The sequence below is a fragment of the Cygnus atratus genome, chromosome 4, assembly GCF_013377495.2.
Source record: "Cygnus atratus isolate AKBS03 ecotype Queensland, Australia chromosome 4, CAtr_DNAZoo_HiC_assembly, whole genome shotgun sequence".
In the NCBI taxonomy this organism is placed as follows: Eukaryota; Metazoa; Chordata; class Aves; order Anseriformes; family Anatidae; genus Cygnus; species Cygnus atratus.
Genome location: NC_066365.1, coordinates 50,894,379 through 50,921,902, shown reverse-complemented (window position 1 = coordinate 50,921,902; position 27,524 = coordinate 50,894,379). Strand labels below are relative to the sequence as shown.

Below are 27,524 nucleotides of genomic sequence, written 5' to 3'. Positions count from 1 at the left end.
GGTTGGAAAAGTCAAGGCTGACCTGGAGTTGAATCTGGCAAGGGATGTGAATGGTAACAAAAGACAGTTCTGCAAGTACATAAATAGAAAAAGAAAGATCAGGGAAAATGTGGGCACACTGTTCTCTTGTGGGGTCATGTTCTCTTCAACTTTCTGTCCAGTGCTAATAAAATTAGCACGCAATGTGTTATGGCTTACTGTTGTGGTTTAGCCCGGCTGGCAGCCAAACACCACACAGCCGTTCGCTCACCCTCCCCCCTCCCTCTCCGGGATGGGGGAGAGAAACGGGAAAGTGAAGCCTGTGAGTAGTGTATAAGATAAAATTCAGCAAACAACTTCCATCTGCTCCCAGGCTAACAATCAGCTCAGCTTTGCCTGCAGCACTGTTCACTGACACCATGAGGAATTCTGAGCTCTTATTGCTGTGCCATCCTCCATAGACATGCAGTACACTTCCTAATGGGCTCATAGTTCACGCCTGCTGAGCTAACTGGAAATTACAAGAAAAACATCAAGTGCTTCGGAAACAACTGTTGTCATCAAAAAGGGCTCCTTTCCAATTCTCTTTCTTATTGGTACCAAGGGAAGTGGTGTTTGTTTAATTCTCCACTTTTCTGCAATGTTTTCACTTTACTGAAACTTTAACATGCTGCATCTTTCCAGCAACATTTTCTTAGTTTTATTCCTCATATCACACATCAAGTGGTAGACCCTCAGAGCTGATCTATGCCCACCCCTTTAAGAGTCATCCTTCCAGTCCCTAAGGAGCCACCTTCAAGTAGTTCAATGCTAGAACCTCAGAGGTACTGTTTCCTACCAAATGACCATCTTCACTCCTGTGTATTCATGCTTTCAGCCCAAGCTGGCTGGAATATGAAATATTTTGAAACATAAATTAAAGCTTGAAATTCCTTTACCTTGGAGTGCTTGCTCTGCAGAGAGGGTGAAGACAGCACTACTTGGGCAAAAAGTCACAGTCCTCAAATATCATTCCACTGTTCCCTTTCATACCTGCATATGAACACACACAAGGTTCTTCACCCAGAGGGTGGTCAGGCACTGGGACAGGCTCTCCAGGGAAGTGGTCATGGCACAGAGCCTGATGGAGTTCAAGAAGCATTTGGACAACGCTCTCAGACATATGGTATGATTTTGGGGTGCTCCTGTGTGGAGCCAGGGGTTGGACTCGCTGATCCTTGCGAGACCCTTCTAGCTCGGGATATTCTATGATTCTGTGATCTCTTTTCTTCCCATACAACAAGCAGCATGTTCAGGCCTCCCAGGCTAGCAAAGCTCAAATAAGAGAGCAAAAGCAGAGGGCAATTAAATGGGAAACCAATCCCAAGTACAGAAGTACTAACTCTTCTTCTCCACATAACACAGAGTAGAAAAGAGAAGATTTTAAGAGGGGGATTTTAGCCTCCTCTAAGTTAAATAATGGCAGATCAATGAAGCACAACTATCATAACAGCCCATTTAAATCTCAGAAGCAGTAATAAATACATGCATCAAAACACTGAAAAAAAAATGCAACAAAATAGATGGTCTTCTTTCAAGAACTGAGAGATACTTTGCCCTCTGCTTTCCTTTTTTCAGTAATGATTGAAGACATTGGACATGATTCTAATCCCATTGTAGTTAAGGGGACTTCTGCCATTGACTGAAAAGAGTAATATTGGATCCCAATACAGTAATGATAAGTGCATTCACTTACAACATGCTACACTTATAATGAGCCTAATCTTGTTCCTGGCTGTGCTTTGAACAATAAAGGAAATCATCATTACAGCTATGCGGACTCCTGCCAGATCTCTGCTGCTTTCTGTAAGAAACAACTGTGATGCTACATACTTAATTTAATTGTGAGGTTATAAATGCCAACAAGGTTTATGAGACACTTCTCTGGAGAATTACCAGCACTTCTGAAAAAGTGCAGGGCACTTCACTATCAACTAGAACTACCAAATGGATCAAACAAAATAACAATATCTTACACAACTTTTTCTCCTACAGAAATCTTGCATCTTCAAGCGATTGGCAATTTTCTGACAGAAAATGTGATTTCTGCGAAAGTGAAGCTTGCTTTGAGAAAATTCTAATCCTGTTAAAAAATATATAAAATAGTTTATCTCACCAGAAGATTTTTTTTTCTATCATCCTGTAGGCAGCGGAGCTTCCTATCTTGTTTCCCTGACAGAAGTCTAATTCACAAGAACCATGTCCTGTGAAACAAGATAGCACATTGAATAATTTGAGTACATGCTTCCAACCTCCTTCCCCCTCCTCCTGCTACCTTAGGCTGAAGAGGGGAACGAGACAACATATGCTGCTTCAGTCTTCACTTACAAACAAAGCCAGAGGAGCACTAACCTATGCCCTTAGAAAAAAAAAGGCAAATACAATCAATCACTACAACTCACCGACCTCCTTGCTCAGCTGGACTGCAGGCTTAATAGAAACATGTAGCTTCCCTGACGTTTTTAGAGAATAGAATGAATAGAACATGAATTTTCTTCCTCCATAATTTGGGTAAAAATGTTTTCCACTAATTTTTGTACCCTGTATGCAATTAAGCACAAAGTATGTATTGGTAATTACACACAATTTACATTCCTTTGCCTTAAAATAGCTCTTTTGAAGGTTGAGGGCATGAATCTTCCCTAGGTTTCCAAGATCCCAAGATGGACCAAAGGACAGCTGTTACTGAACAAACACTAACACCTTCCTCTGATGCCCTAGCATGCTTACAACATATGAATGAACATGCCTTTTCCAATTTGCAAGTACAGCAATTACCTTGTCTTAAACTCTACCTTTCCCTTCTCTGTATCCAGCAAACATGGAAGGTAATCTTCCCTAATTAATCACAGCTTGCAATCACTGCAGGATTTACGTACATTGGTATTCTATATCTATGGCCTTTTTTCAGTCAGTATTAGTGTCCTGATCATCACTCCACATTTAATTTTAAATTGTGATTTCAGTTATGTTTGTCTTGATTAAGTTATACTGTATTTGAATTGCATTGCATCTCATTTTCTGTAGTGCTGCCAGATACTTGATTATTGGATGCTTCTCAAGGACGTGATTTAAATTTAAGTTTGTTTGGGTGTACAGTATGTATTCCACCGCTATCAATATACACTGTTATCTATTAAAAGTATGTAACATTGATGTGTTTCTCATATTTATTTTGCTGCACAGTGCCCTCATGCACAAACTCATCTAGAGTTCTAATCTTTGACGTTGAATTGAGCTAGAACAGCTATGGATTCACATAATATCCTTCCATTTACTATTTTCTGCTAAGAATTACATTCATAGTGTTAATTTTTTGCTGTTAAGACTTTTGGGATGTGTTTTGATATTCACTACTTAAACATATAAAACAGTAACAGAACTTAGACTGAGACAATCTTGGGAAGAGGGAAAACATTTTAGATCATACCGCTGAACACTGCAAGTTAAAAGATTCCCACTATTTTCCTCTTAAAACATGCATGCCTGCAGTCTGTTAAACACCAAAGTGTGTGCCAGTGTAGCAGACATTTATACTGGTCTTTTATTCTACTGGAGTCTGTAAATTAGCAAATAAGCAGGGTGAGACCAGCGTGTCCCTCAGGAAGTTAGATTATAGTAAAGCAACATATTTCACATGTTCTGCTGTGCTGAACTAGTAAACCACACAGTGAAAATTACCAACAAGTGGAAATTACCTAGCCATTTTAATGCATCTCTACTGGTTTCAGAGAGATGCAGAGGTTTAACAGGAAAGAAAATATCCATTATTGCCCTTACATCATCTATACACATTGCACAATGAAACTATTCAAATATATAGTGAACAAAATAATAGAAATAAAAAGGGAATTAGCATTGTATGACAGATCTCCACTATATTATTTACTGGAACTACAAATTGCTTTTTTTAACTTCAAGTCCAAGAAGAATGAGTAGTCCATTCATTTTCTCTCATACAAGAAATTTATATTACCTAGGTGAAGAGTGAAGCTTGGTGCCAATGTTTATTTATGAGCCTGATTAAATTCAGATTAAGAAATAAATTTGCCAGTTAGAGGAAAATATGTTAGTTTCTCTTATTCACATTTTCACAGAATCTTTCTCTTACCTGAGACTAACATGTAAGCATGTGTCTTAACCTATTACACCTCATTAAAATGCCTCACACAAGCCAAGCTAATGAGAAATGTCTCCTGTTTCTATCAGTATTATGTTATGGAAATTAGCTCAGCAACCCATCCACTTGAAGTCTACCAATATTTTAACTTTAAAATGAATTCAACAGTGAAAACAAGAAAAGATTTGTTTATTGAGATATTTCTAAATATGTTGAGCATCTTTAGAAAGAGGGGAGACAAAGTTTTGTTTTTTCCAACTATTTCATTTCACTTTGGAGCTACAGGAAGGCTTCCTAACTTCCACTGCCCTACATGGAGCCATTTCAACCCACCAAATTAACTCCTAGTTTAGTCCATACTTGACAGTCGGTTTTGGTGCAAAATTGACCTGAGCTCATAATCCTGTCAGTTTTGAATGAAGCTCAGCTGAAGTTTGGGAAGCTTTTCTTAATCTTCTAAAACTGACAAAGGGTAATGTAAGATAGTGTTTCCAACTGGGTTGCAGGGTACCATATGGAAGTTACTCCATGTAATCCAACCAGAAAAGTAATTACACACTCCAAACTCAGCAGGACCCCATCTAGGTGATGCCTCCTGTCACTCATCACATCCTACATCTGAAATCAATTTAGCTAAAATCAAAATGTGTTTATCGATAATGCGTATGTGTACCCATATGACAGCTTGTGTTCTTGCTCTAAGAAGTTTTAAACCCAAAAATGGAGATGCCAGAGCCATCCTGAAGTCCAGTAGGCATTCTCCTCTCACAGTTCATGTTACTGATACACAGATTGACTTACATACTACAGTAGACATCCATACACACTTACTCACACCTTTTCAGTTTCATTAAAAAAAAAAAAGAAAAAAAAAGAAATTGCACAATTACTGAGTAAATAAAAAAATCATCTAATTTTAACACATCAGGCTTCATCACATACAAAAAAAAATCACTATACATCAAAACAATGTTATCACTAGTGCTTAGACATTTACCACTAGGAAGAAGACTATACTATAGAAAAATAGAGCAGCATTTCACAGAATCACAGGATGGTTTGGCTTGGAAGGGACTTTAAAGACCACCTAGTTCCACCCTCCCTGCCATGGGCAAGGACACCTCCTACTAGGTCAGGTTGTCCTAGATCAGCTCCATCCAACCTGGACTTTTTGAGGAAATCATGGACAGCTCAATTATAGATACTGAAATATCATACATTTTCAGGAATATTCTAGCTTTTTTTTCTTTTGTTATAATAAGTACAGTTATGCAGAAACATTCAATGTGTTTCTAAAAACTGATTTTTTAAAGCTAAATTATTCAAATGAACAGTTATCTGCAGAAGCAGATTCATTTCTTTCTTTCTTTTTAGTTTTACATTGGGCTCTTCTTTTTAAATTCAGGATTAGAAATCCCTAAATGCAAACATTAAACATAGTCTGATTTATTTTCACATCTAGACAGATGCTTGAGATCTTAGGAAGTTGTCATTTAAACTTAAAAAATTCTGCAGGCAACCACCACTATAGATATGGAAGATTCAGATATTATTCGTATACCCTAGAGCTTGAAACTACAGAATCCTGAACAAATTGTACAGGCTAGAAAGTGGTTAGTCATTAAATTCTCACCTCACATACGCTACTGTAAAGTATAACAAATTGTGATAATAGAAAAAATCCCAAGGTGAAGCTAGCCATATGTTTTGCTGGTATTTCATTCCTCACTGATCAAATAGGAGAAAGGTAAGACTACATTCCATACATATATATATATATATTGCACTATTATAGTTCAGATATATTTTTTACATCAAAATAACCATTACATAAAATTACATTACCACTAACTTTAAACTTTTCTTTTTAAAATAAAAACTCACAATGAAATAAGATTCTCACAAACACAATATACAACTTATTTTCTTCATTAAAATATTGAAGAGTAACTCTCTTGGGTTCTAGAGAATGGAAAGAAAATACAACTCTTTCTGAGTTAAGAAACATTGACATTCCTTTAAGATAAAGCTCAGGTTTGCTCTTCCCACTAACACTTGTTGGTATGCCACATATTTCTATAGTACAACACAGCTGTGGGGCACAGGCTTATTGTCTCTCCTGCAGTGTCACCAACAGTAGTATTCTGTGTAAAGCACAGCTGGATGAAATAAAATTTCTGAGACAGACTGTGATGCTAAAAATAGCAATTTATTTTCTACCACTAGCCATAGCCAAGAGACTTTTTTTTTTTCCTGATCACATCCTTAAGATATCTTGTAGCCTATCTTGGCTATTTTTCTCTCTGATTGATCTTTGGGATCCATCACACACAGAAAATCCTCAATTTTTAGCCTTTTTCTCCAGGGTGACATGACAGCTTTACAAAAGCAGCTTTTAGACATGGTGAAAATATAAAGGAAAGCAGGAAGGGAAAAAAAGATAATTATGTGTAATTGGAATTCGTATTCCATCTGTACTGCAGACTGCATTGTCTCTGCTGAATTAGACAGAAGACAGAGGGTACCAAGCAAAGGGCTGAGCATTGAAAATTTAACTTGTATCAGACATTTATGAAACCTTTTCTATGTAAAATTGGTTGAAATAGGGCAGGATAGAAAAAAGATATAACATATGAAAACTGCACGAGAATATTGATTTTTTTTTTCTCATTCAGCTCACATCTGGTCTCTGTGTATCTCTAAAACGAAGGAAAGGCAAGGATTTCACTTTTCTTTAAGTGCTTGCTTCTAACCCAAAGCTATCCAAATTGTACATCACATTCTCAAAAATTTGCTTCCTCAGGGTTCATGTTTCTCCATGCTTTTTCCACCATTTAAATTACAAATCACATATTCAGCAGAGTGTAGTGCACACCTCAGCACATTACTCCTGTCACATAAACCTGTCAGCGCAACAGCCCCTTCAGCAACAGCTGGCAGGGCAGCATCAGCACATGCACTGTGCCTTCCTTACACTTAAATTTCAGGAAGAAACACAAAAGGCGACAAAAGGGTTTATGTTGTTCTTTTTATTGTCATTATTGCTGTTGTTACTGTTTTTAAACCATGCTGTTGTAGAAGTGGCAATGGATACAGCTGTCCTTTCCCTCAGCAACCTTTGAAATAGAAAGTGAAATTGGGTGGTGACTTAAATTTGTACCACACTTGCTAACAATTGGTAACTCATCAGCAGCTGAGAAGCCAAATAGTCCGCCCATCCAGATATTTCTGCAGCAGTGACAGTTACCCATGACAAAGGTTTTGACCTCTTTAATTCTCCAGCTGGAAGATGGCTGTAGAGGCAAGGGTGGGTTGAAGCCTTTCCGCCTCAAGTTTCTACACACTGAGCCAAGCATACATGGTCAGAGTCCAGCCAGAGACTCCTTCGCAGATTAAATTAATCTGAGGCAAAATTAGAAATAAACAGTTGCTCTGTTCCCAAGGAACTTTGTAGTTCTGTGCTTAATCAGCGTGCTGTGAAAAGGAAAAGTAGCTGTCCTGACCTCCTCCTACCTGCTCCTAGTTATGCGGTCAAGACTTACACCTTCTGCATACCACCTCTTGGCTCTGCCATGGGTAACCATCCACCTTGCAGTCCTGAAAAGGGCACATCTAGGAGATGCTTGAAAATTGATGCTCAGAACTGATGTAAATTACATAATGTATAAGTCTGCTGATCACCAAGTCATGGAATGTCCTCTACACAAGGCAACTACTGCAGGCCCAGAGCAAGCAATATTTTTATTAATATTAACTTATTTTATTAGTGATCAGCCTATAGTTTATAGCTCTACTAGGTGCAACATTCCAGGCAGAAAGTCTTTTTGAAAGGTAACAACAGTGCTTTGATTTTCATGGTAGTGGTACATTCTTAAGAAGCCAGTGAAGATGAAGAGAAGAAATCACAGACAGCTTTTATGCTATTTCTTCCAAAATTACAGTACAGGCTAGGGTTTGTAAGGATGACAGAGGTGAGGCCTTCTCTCACATAAAAGAAAATCTTACCCAACATCTATAATGTTACTGCTCTTTTATTGCTAAAAGTGTGACGAAGTGACCTGCCACTTGAAAAAGGGGGTGGGAGAGAAGATAAGGAAGATAAAACCAGCAGTCCACATACTGCTGTTCCAGACATTAAGAACTCCATCAGACATAAAGTATGTGGGCTTTTCCACATCAAAAAATTGAGTACATTTGAAACGACTAAATGCACAAAGTGAAAGACTTGAGGGAGTAAGTCAGACCAGAAGTCTTTTACAACAGTTTCTTTCCTGACCATGTGCAAAGCTGAAGGACTTCCTAAATGGTACTTCCCCTAAGCTACAGTGTAATAGTCAGGCAATGTTCATTTTCTATGCAGTAATGTTTGGTTGCCAGTGCCAGAAAGCATCACATTCTCTGGGCTCAGGTGAGATGAGCCCAGCTACCAAAGGTCATTACACCTTGAAACTGCAGCCCTCTCAGCATGAGAAATTGTTCATTATACTTTCTGCAGTCATTTTTGCTCTTTCTCAGACAGACTAGGGACTGCTGGCTTTCTGGATTGTGGGGGGAATCTTTCAGGATGAAGACAGCAAATATCAAAAGGTGTTTTCAATCGTGTTCAAGGCTATTTGACTGAGGTCAACAAAACCCTGTTTTTTTCATGTTAAAGAAAACCTGTCAAAAGATGGCAAGCATGGTCTGTAGACTGGAGACCCTATAGCCTATAGACTGGAGAGCCAAACATACTATGCATTCCCTCTGGCACAAGAGGTTTTTTAAGCCCATGGCCAGGGGTGTTGGGGTGGTTGGTCACTGCCACTGGGGAGTAGTGTGAAGTTCAACATTAACACAAACAAGCCAAGACTCATGGTCATGGTTTCTGACGACATTGCAATGAACCTTAAACTTCCTGGTGCTTTTCTGGTATTCAGCTACTGAGCAGAAAGTTATTTAAAACTAAATTTATGTTAAGTTATTCAGTATGCAAAATACAAAAAGCCTTTCTCATTTATTCTGTAGGATTACACCCTTACCATGTACTTCCAGCAGTCCTGGAGGGATAAAAGGCTTTCTTATTCTGGAATACCTCTGAACCTAACACTGGACAACAGAGTGGCTGACCAGCTCTGGGTGCCTGACACATATTTCCTAAATGACAAGAAATCATTTGTCCATGGGGTGACAGTGAAAAACCGAATGATTCGGCTCCATCCAGATGGGACAGTCCTTTACGGTCTACGGTATGTTGTGATTTTTTGGTTTTGGTTTTGCTTGTTGTTTGTTTGCTTGTTTTAAATCAGACATATGGCTAGTGGTTGGTAAGTGCAGGTGTTACCAATGCTCTCCTTTTTCTTGGTTTCTCACTGTGGCTTTGAAAGTCAGCAAATATACTATATACAGCATAAAAATACATCCAACTATTTTCCACAAGGCATCAAAATTACTTTTATTAGCTATAACTAAGCAAAGTAAAGTGTATTTTTCAGCTCTTCTGAGCATGTTAGTACTGTTCTTACCTGATAATCAGCCATAACTTAGACAAACACTTCCTTCTGAAATCTTTCAGGCAGTTCTTTAGAATGATATAAAATGTAAAATTTGGGAGTCATCTGAAGAAATGCATCCAACATTTGGTAGGGAATAAAAAGAGTGAATTTGTAAATTTACATGAACTATTTAAGGATTACTGATGCTTGTGAATATAGATTTTCTTTAATCAGCCTTGGTTTATCATTGTCTCTTCACACCACCACTGCTACTTTATACAGTACAACCTATATTCACCCCTGTAGATAAAATATATTCTAAGATCTGAACAGACATGATCTAATGATAATGTTCAAAATGTATAATTAAAACCAAACCAAGCTGCATCTTAGGCTGCAGAGCTTGAGTAGGCTTTGCATAATTTTTAAAGTTAAGGTAGCTTTGCTGAGGGGTGGGTGGAAGGGGAAAACACATTGCTTGCTTGAAACAGCCTTTGATCACTGGTATCATTCAACACTGAAAATGCCTGGAGAGCATAAAACCAAAACCATACTTCAGTTAACAAGGAAAAAAAAATCACATAAAACATAAAACCTAGATGAAAATACCTTAAAATAATTCATAAAACAGGAGGCGAAAATGGAGGAGGGTGGGGGGGGAGCAGGGGAGGAACTGCTGTAGCAATTCAAAATGAAAGTAATATTTTGGGAAAGATAACTTAGAGTTTACTGAAAATAAAAGTTTAAAGGCACATGTTACCCTATAAAAGCACAACCTTCTATAAATATATCATTACCCATGCACTCAGAGAGAACTTTCCAACCCATCAACTCAAGGGTCACAAGAAACAAACAAAAAATCATTTAAAAATTATTACTTTGGTTTATCATAATTTTTCTTTTGAACTCATTAGATTCAAAGGTCATGCATCACTTGCCACCAAGGCACTTTGATACAGCCAGATCTGTTCTGTTACAGAAAAATTGCTGCTTCAGTTGTGAAAAGGAAAACAAGGAACCCATGAGGAAATAGCTGATAGACTACAGACTGTCATTATGACCTGCTAAACAGAGCATGTAAAAAACACATCTTTCCCATTGCCTTCTGACCTCCTACAGTTCTTTTCAATCAAACTGAAAATCTATTTAGCAAAACCGTTATCATTAAAGGACATTTTGGCCTGAGAATTTTTCAAAATACTTTTTGTTTGTTTGTATAAGGCCAGGAAATAGATTTATTTCATTCCAGGGTTTGCATAGTGGCAAAAGAGTATATTAGAGCCAAGTAGTCCTTCACAAGCAGTTGTGTACAACATAAACTACACCTAGCAGTATATGTTGTGCACATATTTCCATATATATGCTGCACATCTGATATCAATAACTGTCTTCTGCAGAAGACAGCAAAAGAAGCTGTAGCATCTGGTGAATCTGCTGCAAGTCCTCTTACAGGCCTCATCCACAAAGTGTGAGCCTGGACAAGAAGCCGTGACACTGCTGAGCATAACAGTTTGTGCTCTTAGTCTCAGAGGTGCTCAGGCAAACCTCCAGTGCAACAGCAAAGATGGTATCCTTCACATAACAAGGCTCCTGGTTGGTGTGATTAAATAACCATTCGTATTGGGATGGTTAAGCATGAGCTCTGCAACTGATGCAGCTCTGCAGCTTAATACCCCATTCAATACCTCACCTATCTCAGTAGGAAAAAAAAAAAAAAAAACACCACCTCACTGACATACAGGGCAATCTATATTCCACATGCATTCCAGAACATAAATGGCACAAGGGCAACCTAGGCCTCTCCTGGGCTTCTGCTTTTTCTCTCCTCACCTCAGAGAAGACAGCAAGGGCTCAAGAGAGCCAGGCATTGCCAGACGTGTCCCTGTCTCCACCAGCAGCCTCTTCACCTCTTCCTGCACATGGTTGGTGATGTTCAGCTGTTGGGTCTTGTTTGCAGCTCAAGCTGCTGTGCCATAATTTCTCCAAGAACAAAACAGCTGCTTAGATGCATCTGGTGAGCAGTATTTGATCTGCAGTCTGCCAGTGAAAACACATGTAATGTCCCAATCCCACATGAACGACCTAATCAAAGACAAAGAGCAGAAGGAAGAATTAAGTTAAGAGACATTGAAGCGGGTTTCATACTACAGATGGCAATTACTGCGCTGAACATTTTGTGTCTATTAGAGGTCACTTTCCTTATGGTAATAAACATGCCTCTGTCAGCCTACAGATTACCCTTAGTTCATACAAGCAACACTTTCTTCATATACAAGATGACACACATGCCTCATAAGAGAGAAGACATTGCAGAAAGTGTTCTGAGGTGAAATTAAACATCGCCTGTTCGAAAATTCAGCACAGCTCCAGTCTTAGCCTCGTGGGCAGAGAAGAAACTTTGCAGAGTCTTAGTTTGCATAGAGCTTCTACACAGTAGAGAGTGCAAAGAGCGTATCACCAAACCTCACACAGAGGAGCCACAACCTGTGAGTTTCACTTCGGTTACTGACAATGGAGCATGAGCCTGGCATGGCTGGAACAAGGCAGACAGCACCAATTATGCTGCATACTGGGGTCTGAGCTCCCAGCAGATCACCAGTCCTCTCAGACAGAGCCTAAAACCATCCCTCATGGATGATTTAAATGCTTGCTCTCCCCCATGGCTCCTATTCCCCATGTACATGTTCTGTTTTTCAGTCCAGAGTTAAATGCTTCTTTTTAGGTTCAGATGAAATTTTACTGGCTTCCTTAAACAGGAACTGGAACAATCACAACAGCTCTAAACAACCTGCTCTGCTTGCATCCACGTGCCCAGCAGTTTGGCAGTGATGCAATGATCAGTCCCAACACAGCTGAGGAAAAATAAAGCAAGGTTAATTGTTTGGCTTTACAGATGAATAAACAAAGGAAATACATACTGAATACATTGCACTGGTTTTATCTCATATAGCAAAATATTATCACTTTCATATGTCTCCATTATAGTACAAATTCTATGAGGAAACAAACAGCCCCTTTAGCTATTTTTTTTCCAGTAACTTTCAGCTGCTATATCACAACAGATTGAAGAATGATGCATGCATATCAACTTGCACAGACACAGCATACTCCTAAGCCTTCTGCCCCCTAAAACTGTGAATTACTGTTATGTGTCCCATTGCAAATTCTACTTGTGTTTATTATTCATGGTAGTGAATAATGTGCAGCATTACTTACCAAATAACTTTTTCATCCTATTGCCCAAGCAAGTAAACACACATAAACATATCTAACTCTATGTTAATATTTCCACTGAATTCCATTTCAAATATGCCAGGGAAGTTGAGTGCAGCTGTTAAGCATTATGTACCTGATGTGTGATGTGTGACTTCAGGTTCTATCAAATACTCCTTCCAGCAGCTATTATTATTTTCTACAATGTATTGGGATAAAGAAGCTACCTGCTTCCTAAGGCAAATTCCCTTTGAGCCAACATGCAAAACTGCAGCATGGGGAGGGTTGTGTCTGAGACAGCTCTAGCCTGGTCCAGCACAGCCTGTAAAATAGGGGATTCTTCTTCCACCTCCTCCACTCCCCCACCCCTCCATTTTCAATAAGCTATCAGACCACATTAGCTGTAGCCCTTTTGGTGCTAGCAGTCCCTCTCACTACTTTTATTGCCCTTTCAGCTAAGATTACCTACAAATCTCTCCCAAAGCTTTAGCTTCTCAAACAATGCATGTGATGTGGGTTTTTCTTTTGCTTGCCCTTTCTCTCCTTCTTTTGAGTATGATGCTAGAGATATAGCCTGTCTTTAAAAGGAATTATTATTAATTTGTTGTACTGAACTCCAAACTCAAATTCTTATGTCACGATGTTATGAATGGAAGCTCTGATTTAAATCATCCTTTCCTAGTATTATTCTGCTATCTCTTAATTCTTCTCCACATTTCACTAGAAGAACAATGACATCTTATTTCTCCTGAGACATCTGTTCTGTTATCGTGACATTGCCTCAAAATAAATGACAGCAGAATTTCATCTGGTGTGTTGAAAGCAACAATGGGCTGCATACCCTTCAAAAAATATTAGCTAAGAGGAGCAACATGCCTTCAATGATACCTTTACACAGATCTCCCTCCCTTCTGATGTTCAAATACAAACCCATCTGTCATCATTAAGAGTAGATCTTCATTCATTTCAAGGCAGAGGTACTGAGCATGCCTTGACAAGTAAAAGAAAGGCTGGCTTACAGCACTGACAAATTTTGGTTTAGTGAGACCATGTTTTCATACTGCTGCAGCAACACTAGGCACCAGTATAACTGGAAAGGGGAAGGTGGATCTTTGCCTTCAAGGTAAGGACTTATTTCACCCTTTCTTACATGCAGAAGTTCTGCTATAACATAAATACTGTGGGACAGTCATTCATCTCCAACCAATTCACAAATGTGAATCAACCCATGCAACACTGGATTTACTAGCCATTTACTCATGCAATATCCATGGAAGTCAATCTAACGAATCCTAAGGGTGGAATACAAGAAAAGCTGTATTTAAATGCAGAACACTGTTTTAAATTACAATTTTAGATTGTAAATTTGATTATAAACTTTCCTTCATGACACTCTATTATGGCAATACATCTGAGAGTGTTACTAAATAAATTTGCTAGCCAAATCTTTTAGTACAGTGAAATTTCACTGTTTTGTGTATTGTTTTTATGTTGTCATGATCTGGGGCTATGCCGTTCTGGTTTTCCTCCAAACACTCTCATGGATTTGATTAAAGAGTCAGTTATCAGGTCCTTTTCAGGACTTGCCAACTTGCCATCATGGCAACGGGCAGCCTGCTCATGCTGGTAATCAATCTATTGTCATCACCTGTGTTTCTAAACAGCTCCAGCCAAAAAAAAAAAAAAAAGCACTCATTCAGAATGATACAAAGCAACGTAATCTAAAAAGCTACTTTTTATCTCACTCTACAGAAAACACAGAACAACTTACAAAGCATCTTTTTATCAAGAGATAGAATGGCTTTGGAAAAAATATGAGGTGCCTTTTTTTTCCATGTATCAATACCACAAGATTTAGCAGTAGGTATATTTAAAAAAAAAATAAAATACTGGAGTAAAAAATTTGGGACTTTCTTTATATTTTTGAAACCACAAGATTTGCAAAATTTTTACAAAAATAAATCAGCCAAACATTTGTCATTTCTTCTACCTCCAAAAATCATTGCTGGTTTCCCTTTCAAATTCTGAGTGTCAGCTTTCAGATTCACAGGTAAATGACTATACTCCTACATTTACAGCTATTAGGAGAAGGTAAGGGTGCATTGCAGATGCCAGTTCAGGCTGCTTCAGGTCACACTAGACTCCCTTTACAGGAGCAAAGACGCCTGATGGACAACCAGCACAGCTCATAATCACAGGAGATGCTAGCACCAAGTGCACTGCTAGGAGCATTTGTTCGCCTCAGAAGGAAAAAGGAGCCAAGGCTCGACACCACAACCACACTCTGCTGTCCTGGGGAAACCATACTCGTGTCTGTATTCACAGAGGAAGCAGTCCCAAAGCAGAGAAAGATGCCTGACTAGTGGAAGAAAAATGCTATTTTTTCAGTTTGGGACCTTTCACTCTGTTCTTCTAGCTTTTTCAAAAGGGTTGAGTCATGTGTTTGAAGGAACAAAGAGAATCTTCCCACACCAGTCATGGAGCTGTGCAGCTAAGGAAGGGAATTGCTGCATAGATCTAATATAGATTTAATGTAATTAATTATATTCAGACACACACAAAAAAAAAAATAGCAAGGATCTGCAACCTGGCTACTCCTAAGCTCACGACAAATAACCACTGCATTACTCCAGTTCAAATAAAAAGTACTTTTTGATTTTTTAATGGTTGTCTCTTCCCCAGACAGAGCATCCCCTGCATTGTTTAACCTGTCTGCCATGGGCAATGCTGTAGTAGCAGCACAAATCTCTAAGTCTCCACTGTGTGTATTGCATTTCAGAAACATTATTCAGATCCAGACAGACTTTCCTCCAGCTTAGATGTTGAAACCTGCATTTACGCTGCCCATCAGCTCAGCTGCACCCTCCTGTCCTGGCACGAGTGCCTGTCCCCAAACCTGGCTCCTCCTGCTCTTGCAGGACTCTTCCCTGACCAAATCATTGCTTCTTACTACTCCACTTAATGTAAAAAGATTGGAAACGACATAGTGCTACTGGATGATAGGGATATAAATCTGTGGGTGAGCAGCACATTTAGTCCATTCGTCACATGAAGCTCAATTCAGCCTGGCTTTATTTCTCTGGTATTTAGCTGGGCACAGGAGGGAAAATCTCCATAACACATTGCTCCATACCCGTCCCAGAAGGCACTTCCCCGCCATGCAGCTGTTGGATTTGTAACCTTTATGCTACATCTATAGATGGACTAACACCTATGAAATGCTATATGTACAAGGAAATGCAATCTCACTACTGCTTTATTCACACATTTGTTATACATATTGTGGCTTGTCAACCAACACAGGTTTTTATAATTTAATATCATTTGAGGAAGAATACCCATGACTGAGATCTCAGTAGTAATTTATAGCATACGGCCATAACTGAAGAAATTTAAGACAAAAGTAAGTGCACTCTTAAAACCACAATGGTGTTTTGAAAACGGTATTTTTATTTTAGAAGCAGTTACAGGTTTTCCGTTTTACCTGCAGTAGTAAAGGTCTATACAAATCACACCCCATAAGTTTTATTTAATGTCAACCACAAAATGGAGCCTGGTAAAATGAAGTAGTAAATTGTTAGTTAATACATAGGACAAATGGAAATGGAAGACTGAAACCTATAAGCTATTTTAAAAACCTACAAGAAATGGGAAAAAACCCTAGCGCCTTCTCAGGTGTAATTCAGAGAAAGCCTTGCTATCTTCCATTAGCACAAATGTCCTCACAAACAACATAGGACAAGCCACCTCCACCCCAAAAAGAAGTGCTCCCCTTGCCACTGAGGGGACATGCATTGAATTCCCCCAGCTGGGTCTCCCCCCGCTCTTTGCCCCCATAGGCTTTATATACATACAGAGAAAGCGCAGCTCTGTGTGGAGCAGCTATTAACGAACTCGGACTGAATTAGCAAATAATACCCAATAATTGATTTCATAGAATCATAGAGCTTTTGGAGATTTTAACCTCCCATTTCAGCCAACTAATTCTTATTCTATTTATACTTATTTTGTTTGTTTGCTTGTTTGTTTTTTAATGTAAAAATAAATGAGGAAAAGTGGGGAAACACTTCAGGTGGAATGAATCCTATAGAGAGTATTTAAAGGAAAAAAAAAAGTATTGGATATGGACTCAGCTGTAAATATGCAACCAGTAATTAAGTACATAAGCATTCTGGTGGACTCACAACAGGCTTCATGGGCTTGAATTTAAATACAAGCTTTAGATGCTGTAATTGATCACAGCTTTCAAGCACAGCACTCTGCAGAACTGAATCATAGGAATTTTGTAGAGCAAAGCCCAGTAGGCCTTATTCAAAGACCTCTTAATTCAAGCATATTCTGGATCAAACTCAGATTACTGAAAATATTTGTCACCTACTTAGTTATCTTAATATTGTTAAGATAATATTTAACTACATTAATACCATCCAAAGAATTAAAAAATAATAATAATTGGACAATACAAGAAGAGTAACAAATGTTTAATTTTAAAGCTGAAGGACACTGTAAAGTATGTATTACATATTTTCAATGCAATATATCATCTCTTGCTTTCTTGGTATGAATTGGGTTTGGATTATTTTCTTCTCTCTAATGAACTGTGTTCTGTCTATTTGAACAAGACCTCCCTTCTCTCCTATCAGAAGTGGAAACATCTTCTAATGCGTTGGAGTTATTACTCTGCCACTGTCAACACAATCTGCATCAAAATTCCACTTCTTAATATAATGGCCTTTAATATATAGATATAAAAAAAAAAACCTCCATTCAAATCATAGCTCATCCCTGGTGTGTAAAAATAATGCCTCAAACATGCTGAGATACAGAAATTATGTAAAAATAAATGTTGTGGCAGAGATTAAGACCAAAGTACCTTTGATGAAGAAGAATTTCAAATAAATTTATAAACACTCTAAGAATCCCTTCTATAGCACAAGCATAGGCAGTTTTTAAGGAGTATTTCATTCTTTACTTGCTTTTGCAAGGTGAGAGGCAGGGGAGATCTGAAAAATAACACCCACAAGGAACCTTCATATATTTACTGTCACAGCTTTCTCCGTTCACAAACCATAAAAGTTCTTGCCTGATAACCTGTTAGTTGTACAGATAGCACAAAACTGGCCAACCGAGAAGAAGACCTTTCATCATGAGAAAGACATTTACTAAAAGCAAATCCATTTCCCTCTAACAATAATGAAATAAATTATTAAAATAAATAAATAAATAAATAAATAGAGTTGTACTTTGCTGCAGATTTCCAGTTTGCATACTATTAATTTCTAGCACATTGAGAAGAACAATTATCACTGAGGGAGAAAATTATAAGTTCTTAGCTGCTTAAAACCCAGCCTCACTTTCATTGGATTTATATTGATGTTGATCAGTGGCATCAGTGAAGAAACAGTGCAACCAAAATCAGAGAGGCTGGAAGACAGGAGGGAAATCCCTACCTTTTATATACAATAGAAGTACTAGGTGGGTAAATAAAAGCCATAGGGAGGCAGTGAATATTTACCAGAGAGACTTACCCTAGACTAATGAACACGCCTAGATGCACAAAAGGGCGAATTAAGGCACTCTAAGAGTAAAGAACTGTCCTGACATAAACCATCCAAAAGCTGCTGAAATGCTGCTTGGGTGCTGGGACAACAACTTTGGTAAAGGCACACAAAGTAAAAATGGAGAATGAATAAAACCTGCCAGTTTGTAGGGGCTGCTGTTTGTCAGAGACATCTCCTTTGCTAACAAGGCTCAGAGCAGCTCCGTGCTGCACAAGACAGAAGATTGGCTTGGACCCTCTCAGGTGTTCAGGGATATCAGCATCAACAGCAACCCTGCCTTGAGTAATTCACTAAGGCAATCACAAACAGTGTTTTCAGTAATCTCAGCACAGATGAAGTGTTTTCTGAGAATAATGCTAAGATGTAAGCAACCGTGTATATTAAAAGAAATGCTTTAAAGGTATTTTCTTCTTAACCCTCACTCCTCTACAAATCTCACTTAAAAGAAAAATTTAATTCTTCTCAAATATTGTTGACCTAATTTAGAAGTAGTGGCAAGAACAATTTACAATCTAGAAAACAACTTTGTTTTTTATTGTTTTATATATATACACTTATATATATAAAGCACCTATCACCATGTCGATAAACACTCTTTGGAACCTCTCTGATGGCAGGGGCAAGAACAGGAGCTGGCCTGTTAGTACCTCATCACTTCTATTTCCAACCAATGAAAAACAAAGAAACAAGTAATAATAATAATAATAAAAAGCCACAGAATTTTGTTGCCAGCCTGGCTGGTGTTTAATATTGCTACTCCATCAGGGTAGGAGGGAGACTTATTGTGAATGGCAACAGTTTGCACTGTGAGTCCTTGAGGATAATAAAATATAAAATGGCAGATGAATTACTCTATAAAACACAAGAGTGCATTTCTCTATTTAGCACATTTGCTTTAGTACCAACATTTGTGATCTCATAACTGCCAGGCCAAAACACCCTCATGTAATTTTCTAATTAAAAAAAAAAAAAAAAAAAAGAGAGAGACAAAATGTGTGGAAACTAGAGGGTATAATTTATAAAGCCATTAACAAGGTGACATTACTAAGTAATGTAATGGCATTGGTAATACAATCCCACCTTAAAACACAGGTCTGATGATTTTTTCTTAGACTGAGAAACCAAGCCCTACAGACACGAGAATGTAGATACTACACATACATACTTAGGATGATGTATTTTTGGGGATTATGAATGCAACCAGACATTATCTTTCAGGGAAGAATCTAGAAACATCAGAAGCATTGGAGCTACCAGGAGCCTAAATCAAGAGTCAAAAGCACAGACAAATATAAAACAACTTAAAACTCACTCAGCAGTTGAACCTATGGTAAAGAGGTTTACTTAGCAGCAATCTACACAGCAATAACCACTTGGGACTCCAAGCTAACTGCAAACTATTTCTTGACCTCTGGGTAAATCATCATGGGGGAGTGGCTTTGTGGTACCAAGTATATTAAAAGCCTTTAGTATACGTTACTACATTCAAATATATTTAATCAGGGGAACAGATCCTTTGCAAAACACAAGTCCATCCAAGATTTTGGGTGTGAGGAGGTTTTTTTTGCTTGTTTAGTTTTGTTTTTATAGAAAGCCCTAATTATTCGTATTTAGTTTTGCAAAATTGTGTATTTTGCACAGACGAGGTGTCCAATTTTTCATGTTCTTGAAAAAATACCAAGGACAAATTTTTCAAAAACACATGAGCAGAAATAGGCTTAGCCCAACAAGATAGTGATACAGAGTATTTGTATCCTCCAAAAAGATACATATACTCTTTTACATGACCATCATTTTCATAAATCACACAGAAAAGCTTAGTCTCTGAAGATAAGTTACTTGCAAAGGGTAAGCTGACATCTCCCATGCATCATGGCACAGACAGAAGAAATTGGTGAATTTCAGAGCCCTTGGCACTTCTCAGGCCTGCCACTTTACCTATCTGATGATCAGATGCGTGCTGTTGATGTCCCTTTCAGCACAGCCTCTCTAAAACCACCTCTGAGGGTATGGCAGGAGTTGGCAAATGAGGCATTTTTCGTAATTGTTAGGTAGACGGATTTGTAAACTATGTAAGACAGGGTGATCAAGTGGTTTTATTGGGAGCATAAATCATGAGATCCATGTTCTGCTTCCAGCCCCGTTAGTAACATATTTGTGTAAATGAAAAGCAAGTCTCCTGTGGAAATCTGTAATTTGGGGGTTTTATTAGGTGGTGTGGGGTGTTTTAAATTTGTCCTCAGGTTTTGATGATAAATTTTTCTACAGAAAAAAGACCATCCCTCTGTTTGTTTTTTTTGTTGTTTTGTTGTTGTTGTTGTTGTTGTTTTTAGTAGAATGGGAGCTAATCTTTGTGAGTTTTTTAAAGGCCTAATAGTTCTTCAAGCAAATGCATCTATATGTCCCCTATGCTGTGATAATTAGCTTTAGTATGTTCTCACTGGTGATCAAGGGACAGAAAGAAACTCTTTACACGGATCTATTTTATTGGTAAGAATTTAATTAAAATAATATCTTCACCTATTTTCCATAATTTTCTTTCATCAGAAAACATCTTTGGAACATACCTTCAGAGTCCAACTAAAAATAAATAAATAAATATCTCAATTGCTATTCTGTAGCTAACAAACTACCTACAAGAGATATTTCAGTACCTTAAAAAATATTTCTGAATAAATACTTTTGAAAATTTTCTAGTCAGACATTTGGCAAATGGAGCGAGAAATAAATTGTCGGACTATTTCCTAAGAATTATTTCATTGACCTCAGTTAGTACCATTTGAAATACAGTTGACTACTGGCCTACTTACATTACAAACTCTCCAAATATTGAGTCTCTCACTGAAAGAAATAAACGAAACAGTTATAAAATAGTTACAAAAAATAGCTGTAAAAAAAAAAAAAAACATCTCTAAAAACAGCCTTTTTTTATAGGAGGGAGTGGGATTCAAGGATGGTGGATCACGGTTTTTTTATTTTTTAAATTATTTCTTCACTTGAGAGTGCTAATTCTATTCTTAGTACAATTAATCCTGCTTCTTCTTTATACAGAGTACACATTTAATCCATTTGCAGAAAATTACTAAAATACAATCAAATTCCAAGATCTCTCGGAGATGTTAGGTAGTGTTAAACCTAAATTGGCACAAGACATCCATCAACCAGATTTTCAAAAGGGCTGAGGAAAAATTGTAGTTTTTCACTATCTGCCTTTGAATCCAAGGAACAGCAAGTTCCACTGAAACACTGCATGATGAGCCAAAGGATTTTAGCAACCAAAACATTTCCTAAGTAAAATGCTTTTAAAAATATTAATGCTAAGCGATAATTTAACTCAGATTCTAGGAAGTTTAAAAATACACAGCTATCATCCAAATGTGGGCAACTTCTATGCATTAATGCCTCCTAAAGATTTCTCAGTGTTACCTGGGAGCCCCCTGCTGGGACTCTGCAGTTAGAAAACGAGCAAAGTTTTGTTTTGAAGGTGTGTCACAGATGTTTTGGTAATATTTAATTACTCTAAATATGGTATATTATCATCCTTGGAGTCACTGAATGCGAAATTTCTCACAAGCAAATCACTACATAGGCGAAAAATAAATAATTTTGTCCTGCATAGAAAATGTATTTTCTCAGTATTAGTTAAATAATTCAAATGTTTAAAAATAGTCCTAATTCTAGGAAAGGCGTGAAGATTCAGATGGATGGCCTGTGTGCTGGATATAAAGGATACAAACCTGCAGATGGTCTGTGGTTTTCACTATAGATGCCATAAACAGAACTATGTTTATTCAGTTTCATTAACAAAAATAAAAAATAAAAATTAGAAAAAAAAATCACTAAACAATAACCTGAACCCAAAAAAAAAAAAAAGAAAGAAAGAAAAAACACTACAAGAACGTTTTTAGGACTGCATAAGAAGAAAATGCCATAATATATCTTCACCTGTTTTGGAAGAGTAGTCTTTTTATCACACCACCTGATTTAACTGCAAACACAAAACAGCTAAGTTTTCAGGTATGCAAACTACTTTTTAAGGACAAACAGAAGCAACAGGGCTAAGTACAGAAAATTGCTCTGAACTGACAGATTCACCAGTATTTTCTTTCCAAGCAAAACTCGTATAAAAGGTTTCAACCCATAGTGCAGCCACTATCTCCTTGGTTCCAACAAGTACTGCTGGGCAGAGCACTGTGAACTTAAACTATGTGGGATTATAAACACCAGATTTTCCAGAAGTGTTTTACACTACAGCATTTCACTCTTCTCCTTATGAGCTGTACAGTCTGAAAGCTTAGTTTCTGGACTCATCTTTGAGGATCTTTTATAGGTCTCCCTGTAAGCTGAAGATTGAGATCTCAGTTGTGGAGTGGTTGTTTCATTAGAAGTGTTTTTTTAATGGCAATGGGAATTTCTGTCTTTTATGAACAATGAGCTGATGGCTGTTTGATATGTATATGAGCTTTCATTCACCAGTGATCTTTTATCCCATTTCTAATTCCTTTTTCCATTATTTTTCAATGGCAAAATGTCAGGCTTATTTTTAAGATGTCATGAAAATATCAAAGCACATTCTTGAAATAATTCAAAGGCCTGCATGCACACAAGATTATAAGTAAAGCTGCCTGAACACAGCATAACACTGTCCATGAATTTCCACTTACATGGGAAATAAGTCTATCTTCTGCCATACTCAGTCACCTGTATAAATCTTTTTTATCAGTATAAGTATAATTTGCCAAATTGAACAGCTACTAGCATGCTTAAAGAGACAGCTCTGGCCATGGCAAAAGGAGTTAAATGACAATAGAAAAAAACTTACCATAGTTATTCCCATCAATGCCGAGCAAGAACTTGTTTCAATGCAATAAGTAAAAAATTAGATGTAAATATTCCTCCTTCCAAAGGAGTCTTAAATTATACCCGGGAAGAATGCGTTGAACTAGTAGAATCTTCAACATATAAAGTTTCAAATACAACATTTCCAAACCAGTTTTCAGATCCTCTTCTGGAAGGGTTCCCAGCTCCTTCCTTCAATACAAAAATAAGGTGTCCATTCAACCATTCTGTGAAACCACTGGGTAATGGGTTTAGAATTTGAGCACAGTGTAATAACTCCTTATAATGAACCATTTGCAGCCCATAAGAGAAGGCAAGAAGCAGCAAGAAACATTGAGCCTGTTCAACCAGAGAACTCATGATCTCTCAGATGATTCTGAAACAGGCGAAAAAAGAAGGGTGAGCTAAAGTGAGACGAAAATTGTTCTCTATCAGTTACATATTCCATTTGCATCTTAATCTTCTGGATGTACGAGAGGAATTTGTTTGCTTATTTCTGGCTTATATAAGCCATACAGCTCTTTGAGAAAACACAGTTCATGATACCACTGAGCAGCCATCAGAACTGTAGATTATTAGAGCACCTTTTCTTTAAGCTTAACTGAACACTGACTCTTAGCAATAACAGGTGATTCAGCTACTAAACAGAATGAGAATAATAGCAAAAGAATTATACAGGATGGAAAGCGGAAGGCTGACAGTTTCAAAGCAATACGGCTTGGCATAATGTCTTTCATATTTTCCTACATTTTTATTAGTTATCTTTACGAAAGAAGGCCCATGTGATTTATTATGTCTTCCCTCATTAAAACATTTCAGAGAAGAACTGCTGAACCATGAAATTCAGAAGAAAATACAATACAGTAAGTGAGCAGCAGTGTCTCACTTTGTATTTCTCTCTTGTCCCAGAAGAACAAACAAGTGAAATCATCCAAATGCCTCCTGGGGCTTCAAGCAGCCAGGCAACAAAGCCAGGTTATGACAAAACAACAGAAAGGGAGCGTTAAACATCACAAACCACCTGATTTTATCTGAAAATTCTATTTAATGAGCCAGATAACTTGAGTGGAAAATAATAATCTATTTGTATAAGCTTCAACCTTAAGTCGGTATTTTTACATTATGATAAAGAGCATCTTCATCATCTAAGCATTATGATCTGTCACAAACACAGAAGAAACAGTCACGCATGCTATTTCCATCACGTTTAGTTGGGTATTTTTTGAAAGAGAAGTTTTACTGTACTTATTTGTTATATCATCGTCTTTATTGTTGGAATAACAAACAACCTATTGGAGGTAGAGGTCAATTTGGGCAAAGAAAAGGATCATAAAAGCCACAGCTGAATACTTGGGGAAAAAAAAAAATTTTGCTTATTCTGTCTTCATGAGCATTATATGAATGTAGGTACAATATCTTTTCATAGAGTCTATCATAGTGTGCTCTTAAAGGTAAATATGAAAGAAACAAGCACAACAATACATTTTGGCTGTGAAGAACTATATGTCAACTATTTGTAGAAAACAAATTCAGATGTGTAGCAAGGAAAGAATGAAAACCTGAGGAGTCTAAGCCTGCAGTATATTAAACTTTAGTTGAAGCAGGAGAAAAAAGGTTACAGGAAGGCCTGATACAAGTCAACAGCAGAGCATGAGCCAGGAAACTCTCATGAACATCATCTGTCTTGATGTAAACAATTGTACTCATTCAGCTCCTGGCTTCATTTCGTAAAATGTGCTCATTTTGTTTCTTTCATCAAGGCTTTGACTCTCTGCCAGAAGAGCCAATAGCTAATACACACTCATATTCCTATAACATCCAGCTGGTACTATTAAAGTGCCAGTCCTCTAAAATGTTGTGTTGAAAAGTGTCTATACTGCATAGTGAAGCATGGAGTGGACAACCTGAACTTTAAGTACTCAGTGGAACCTCTTACTGTCCTACTTTAACAAGTCCCATATTGCCATCTGTTTGGAAAAGGTTCTCGTTCAAAACAAGGAGAAATCGCAATAGATAACTTAGATGACCAGGCAATCTCAATATGAAACTATTAAAAGCAATGTGCATAGTTTGGAATAGGAAAAAAACAATACATTCAGATAAAATAAGATTGTCCTAGATACCTTGGGGGGAACATTCATATGAGTATATTATCTATAAGATAAACAAATGTGTTATATGTTATGAGTTATGTTTTTAGCTCCTGAAACAAAAGTGTTTATAGTATGCCTGTGTTCTCTGTTTATGAGGGATGTTTGGTTTCCAGAGCAGCAGTGATAGATTACATGCATTCAAGATGCTGCACAACTATTTGTCAGTCTTCTGGATCCCTGTTGCAAGCAGCATTCAGTGAATATAAGAAACAGATTTTTTTTATTATTATTATAACTGAAGTCTAAAAACAAATAAAACAGGACAAAGCTTCAACATTGGAGCAAGTCACTCTTCTCCCCCAGTTCTGCACTAAAATATAAAGTTAAAAAATATTATATTTGTAAAACTGTAAAACAACTACCACTACTAAAGGACAAAAACAATAAAAACACCCCCACACACACACACACGACACATTCAAATACATAATATCCGCCCCTACCAATTAAAAGGTTATCAGTATATTTACCCTGAAAAACCTCCTAACTGAAAACAATATTTCACTGGCACAAATCTGATTTTTTCAGCAATGTGAAAACTCAAGGGAAATTTGCATATGACTCATCAGTGTTGGCAGTCAGGAGAAGCTAATGCTATAAGGAGGAGCTACACACTGTCTGGGGCTTGTTAACCTGCTCCATTTTACGGAAGTCCATCCAAAGAACTGGGTGAAAAGGACTAGCTCAAATAAAGCATGCACACAGGGGAGCTGCTCACATAAGTACACATATATTCTTCTAATCTACATTGTGCTGATTTAAGATGGGCTCTCCTAGTCCACTCCAAGTTACCCATCACTATTTCTCTGCTAGAGATTACAGCTCTCTCATAGATGCTAACTGAGGTTGCTTTGGTGAACACTTCTTAACCTATTTCAGACACTATGAGCTAGTTACTGTCTTACCCAATTTAACTACAAGTCAACAAAAAGAGAGTCACAGAGGCTATTCAAGGTGTTTTCACTTTAGTAGCTCTGCTAGTAGATCAGAATGGATTTTAATTTCCAGGGAAGGGAGCTAAAAGTAATTAGAAAATATTAATCTCTTCATCTAATACTGCTGCAGCCAGGAAAGGACACAAGTCTGCTTAAGAATGATGGAGAAGTTTGTTTCACCCAGCAAAAGAGATACCAATAGGAGGTATGCTTATTGTCCAGAAAGGGGAGAAACACACTGTAGGGAGAAGTGCTGTGTAAGCCAAAGGACAATACTATCCTAAAGACAAATGTGTAGAGAGCAGCCATAAATAAATTCACACTGGAAATTAGAAAGCTAGCCATCACAAAAACATGTTTCCTAAAAACCTCACTATGTGATAGTTTACCCTACTACTCCCAAGTATTTTGAGACACGTTGGTCAGTTTATGAAAGAAATAGCATGAGGTGGTACTTGCAGTAGTAAGAACAGTGACCCAGACACCCTTTCCTTCCCCTTGTGTGACAAATCTTGTTTTTTAATTAAAATGGATGTCAGGGTACAATTCTTGTTCCTATGTTTGTTATACCTGACCTGACATAATTCATAAAGACAAATAAGGTGTAAGAAATACAAAAGAGCCATACCAAAATAACAGAAACACCCCACTGTCCTAAATTTACTTGAAAGTTATTGTTAATTTATGCTCATTCAAAGGGGTTATGAATTAATAAGCTGCTGTAGCTAGAAATGTATTTGATATAATACATGCCCTACACTGATTCATTATCACAGAATAAGTCTTGGACCAAATACACTGAAAACATTCATTTCTTCTCTGCTTTGTTTTCCAATTAAGATCCATTGACAGGCCATAGTCATCGATCAGTTTTCCATATAAAAGTCACATCAGCTTTCCTCCCAGGTCAGGGGCCTGAAAGAAGACAATCTAATTTCTCTGTTCACGCTTTACACTGCCAGAAGGGTCAACATTTTTGTGAAAGCAAAGATCTCCTCATTAAGCTCCTAGTGCAAGATTTTCATTTCACTTTCAGTTCTCCGATGAAATTAGTCACTGCACATGGTAGATTAACTGCAGCTCATTTTCTTCAGATGCGCTTGAGTTTTCCTCTCAACATATGAATCAAGACATAATTATTCTGCCAGCTTTGCTGGCTGGAGTTATTAGTTTTCACATTCAACTACCTGTCTGGTACAAATGGAGTGTGCTTA

The 27,524-nt window shown here is 37.6% G+C and overlaps 1 protein-coding gene across 1 annotated transcript in view; it reads left to right on the top strand.

The window, feature by feature from the left end:
* The window catches only part of GABRB1 (gamma-aminobutyric acid type A receptor subunit beta1), a 122,383-nt gene that overhangs the window by 52,762 nt on the left and 42,097 nt on the right, over nt 1-27,524 (top strand). Inside the window, exon 4 of the mRNA XM_035550009.1 lies at nt 9,143-9,363. Within this exon, the coding sequence (XP_035405902.1) occupies nt 9,143-9,363 (221 nt within the window). The remainder of the gene's footprint in view (nt 1-9,142; nt 9,364-27,524) is intronic.